The sequence below is a fragment of the Ceratina calcarata genome, unplaced genomic scaffold (assembly GCF_001652005.2).
Source record: "Ceratina calcarata isolate Rehan_Ccalc_2016 unplaced genomic scaffold, ASM165200v1 scaffold924, whole genome shotgun sequence".
Lineage (NCBI taxonomy): Eukaryota > Metazoa > Arthropoda > Insecta > Hymenoptera > Apidae > Ceratina > Ceratina calcarata.
The window spans coordinates 14,356-18,354 of record NW_017180620.1 but is presented as its reverse complement, the minus strand read 5'-3'; the positions used below and the strand labels follow the sequence as shown (position 1 = coordinate 18,354).

The 3,999-nt window shown below is 43.9% G+C and overlaps 1 protein-coding gene across 1 annotated transcript; it reads right to left on the bottom strand.

Moving 5' to 3' along the window:
* Positions 1 to 130: 130 nt before the first annotated feature.
* Positions 131 to 3,518, bottom strand: LOC108631691 (uncharacterized; the record flags this gene model as incomplete). Its single annotated transcript, XM_018035808.1, has 1 exon — positions 131 to 3,518. A coding segment is annotated over exon 1 (3,388 nt), but the record flags the coding sequence as incomplete, so codon positions are not given.
* Positions 3,519 to 3,999: the final 481 nt, after the last annotated feature.

Sequence of the window (3,999 nt, the reverse complement as noted above, 5' to 3'; positions counted from 1 at the left end):
CCGGGTACGTGCCTCCATTGCGCATTAGGGATTCGGGAATTGATCTCAGATACGCGGTTCGCGACAAAAGTCTTCCACTTCGTGGGATGACTGCTCAACCAGGCAAGTACAACAGAGGAATCTGACCAACAGAAAATAGGGATATTAGGAAGTTGCATCTCAGTTTGCGTGAATTGAACAAGTCGAGCCAGTAACACAGCTGCACATAATTCTAATCTCGGGATACTCTGCACCTTGAGTGGCGCAACTTTGGTCTTTGCGATTAGAAGAGCGACTCGAACTGTACCGTCGAGCGATTCGACTCGTAAATAGATGGCTGCGGCATATGCTGCGTTGGAAGCATCCGCGAAGCCGTGAAGTTGATATTGCTGTGGCTCGTTACTCTGTCCGGTCCATCGTGGGATCTCGATTTTACGCAGCAGTAATAATTGACTCTGGTAAGACAGGCACCGTTCTGCCAAGTCATCTGGAAGAGGCTCGTCCCATTTGAGCTTTCTAATCCAGAAGATTTGGAGTAAAATTTTCGCGTTAATTGAAAAGGGAGACGCCCATCCAAGCGGGTCGAACATACGTGATACTAAAGAAAGAAACAATCGTTTAGTAAAATTTGAATATCCATTGATGTCAATATAGAAGCGAAAAGAGTCCGTTCTCGGATTCCACGCGGTGCCAAGTACTTTCAAGTGTTCATCGATTTGGAGAGATTTATCGGTAGCGAGTCCATGATTTTCCGTGGGAATATCGGACAGCAGGGCCATGGAGTTGCTAGCCCATTTTCGTAAGTTGAATCCGCCCGCCTTGAGGAGGCGAGTCAACTGACTTTGAATCTGTTTAGCTAGTACGATATCAGTGGCACCAAACATAATATCGTCCACATATGTGCAGTTCTCTAAGACAGGGGCTGCGAGAGGATACGCATCACCGTCATCTTTGGCAAGTTGTTTGAGTACCCTATTCGCTAAAAACGGAGCGCAAGCCGTACCATAAGTAACCGTTAAAAGTCTGAACGACGAGAGCTCATCGCATGGCGTTGATCTCCAAAGAATTCGTTGATAATCGGTATCTGCAGGATGAATCAATATTTGGCGAAACATTTTTTCTATGTCCGCCGTATACACGTAAGGATGGGCGCGCCATCGTAAAATTAACGAGACAAGATCGGCCTGCAGCTTGGGACCTACATGCAAGAAATCATTTAATGATGAGCCATTAGATGTAGCACACGAAGCATTAAAAACTACTCGGAGTTTCGTGGTCTGGCTGCACTCCCGAATCACAGGGTGATGAGGGAAATATACGACTTGCGTTGAATGTTCGCAAGCTCTGTCGTCATGCAGTTTCTCCATATGGTGGAGGTTTTCGTATTCGTCCATAAATTCGCGATATTGTTTCAAGATTTCAGGTTGTTGTTGCAGTTTAGATTCATTACGCGAAAATATACGTTCAGCGATGTGTTTAGACTCGCCTATAGGGATCGGTGCTTCTGTTTTGAATGGCAATCGAACTATGTATCTACCGTCCGATCGTCTACCAACGGTTTTTTGAAAAAAGGTCTCGCATGCGGCTTCCTCTTCAGTGAGCATACTTGTTGCGGGAACCTCTTCGATTTCCCAAAATTTACGAAGTAATTCTTCGACAGATTCGTCCGAGGTTTGTAAATGTGCAACCAGAGGATTTGTACTGATTTCCGAAGATCGGCCTATCGAGCCTGACACAATCCAACCAAAGATCGTGAGCTGTGCAGTTGGTGACCCTTTGGGTCCTTGTAGAACTCCGTTCATAAGGATGCGTCCATATAAATCCGCTCCAATGAGAAGTTCTATGGGAAGGGAGTTTGAAGGCTCAGGATCAGCCAACTTTAACTTAGCTAAATGTGGCCAGGAGCATTTGATAAAACTGAGTTTAGGCATATAAGAGGTGAGCTTGGGAAGGACAAGCGCTGAGATTGCGATACCCGGTTTTACTTGGTCACAAGGTGCTAAAGTGACTGAGACGGCTCCCCGTACTTTTCCTATCGAAGCTCCGCCGATACCCGACACTGATATTGACAACTGTTTACGTCTTGCTTTTAAATATTGCGCTACGGATTCGGAGACAAATGTAGATTGAGACCCTTGGTCTAATAACGCTCTGACTTTAATTGAACGACCGGAGTCCGACTTGAGCAAAACATACGCAGTCGGTAGCAGAGTGGTATTTACTTCCTTGGGTTCCTTGGTTTCTTCGTATTTTGAAAAATGCGAATTTGTGTCTGCTTCAGCTTCCGAACTGTTGGAATTGTTGTGCTCAAGCGGCTCATCATTATTAGTTCTCGTTGCCTGCGTATTCTCCTTATGGAGCAGAGTATGATGTTTGCCCTTGCAGACCTTACAAACATGTTTGCTATAGCAAGAAGACGGAAAATGTCCGCCGTTTAAGCAGTTGAAGCACCGCTTGTGCATTTTCAGAAATTCATAACGCTGCTCGATAGATTTATCTTTAAACGATTTACATTGATAAAGAAAATGATTCTCGTTGCATAAAATGCATTTATGCGTTTCGGTGTTAGACTGATGCGAATTTACTAGTTTGGGTTTGGTTTGTTTGGTTTTCATTTGTGCATTAGAACCTGTTTCATTCGATGAGACGGCTTCTAATGCGCGAATACGTGCACTGAGAAACGAATCCAAGTCTTTGAATGTCGGATTATCATTCTGATCTCCAAGCTTAAATTCCCACTCCTTTCTGGAAGTTTTGTCAAGTTTTTGAACAAGAATAAATACTATCAAATCATCCCAGTGTTCGACTGGACGTTTAAGATTCTTCAAGGCAGTCAATGCGTCATTTGTTTTGTCGCGCAAGCTACGAAGTTCTTTCACAGAGCTGGAATTCAAGCAAGGTAAATCAACGAAACTTTGTAAGTGAGCATTGATAATGATACGCGGATTATCGTATCGATTTTTTAGTAGCTCCCAAGCGGAGTTGTAATTGGCTTCCGTGACACTAACATTTTTTAGGACTAGTTTAGCATCGTCTATTAAACTAGCCTTTAAGTAATGTAATCGTTGAACGTTACTTAGATTATCATTATTTACAACGAGTGACTCGAATATATCTTTGAAGTTTTCCCAGTCCGTGTAGTCGCCGGAAAATTTAGGCAACACAATGCGAGGTAACTGTATTGCAAAATGCGGTTGCTCCGATACCGAAGCCTCGGCAGAGCCATTATTAGTGGGAAGAGATTTTGTAAACTTATCTATCCAAGAGGCTAAGTAGTCGCTCGTGTTGATATAGCTGTCCTCTGCACGAAGAAACATTTGGTTGACGAAGTACTCATGGCTGTTACGTTCCTCCTTGGTAGCGGTCGTTTCGATCTTCGCATTCAACCGTTGACAGTCCTTCCAGTAGTCCTGTAGAATGGCCATGCGATTTTTCAACATCGCCGGAGTATAGTTGTTCTTCCCGAGTTTCTTCACATTGTCGAGGACGCGCGTTATCGAGCCGATAACGCTTCTTTGTGCATTCCACGGCTCCTCCATCTTACGTGGATTGTATTGGTAGATAGGTACTAGTTTTATGGCCGCGCACTGCTGGAACTTTTGTTTTGCGCACCGCGGTATGTTCACTGTCGGTTTTCGGTTCGATATAAACGAAATTTGAATTTCGAAGGTCGCACCTTATAGATTTGGCATACGACACAGTTTCTTTTCTAACTAACTCGTTGGGTATAGGTAATCGCGATGTTGTGAGTCTCACCCGGATTGTTGATAGTTTTTGTGTGAGTTCTTATGCTTCTTCACTACCGAGCGCGTTTGAAATACTGTTCGTTATAACGTTAAATTTAACGTTGAACTGCGTTTTTCGAAGCTCATGCCCTGATATCCGGCTCGAAGGACCATTAAATTTGTTCGAAAAGGATATCGAGTATTGGTATTACTAGTGCTGAAAGCTGGATGCGGATTCAGGACGGTTGGGGGAACGCTCATGAGCCGTAATTGATAAAGCAGTTTTGCACTTTTG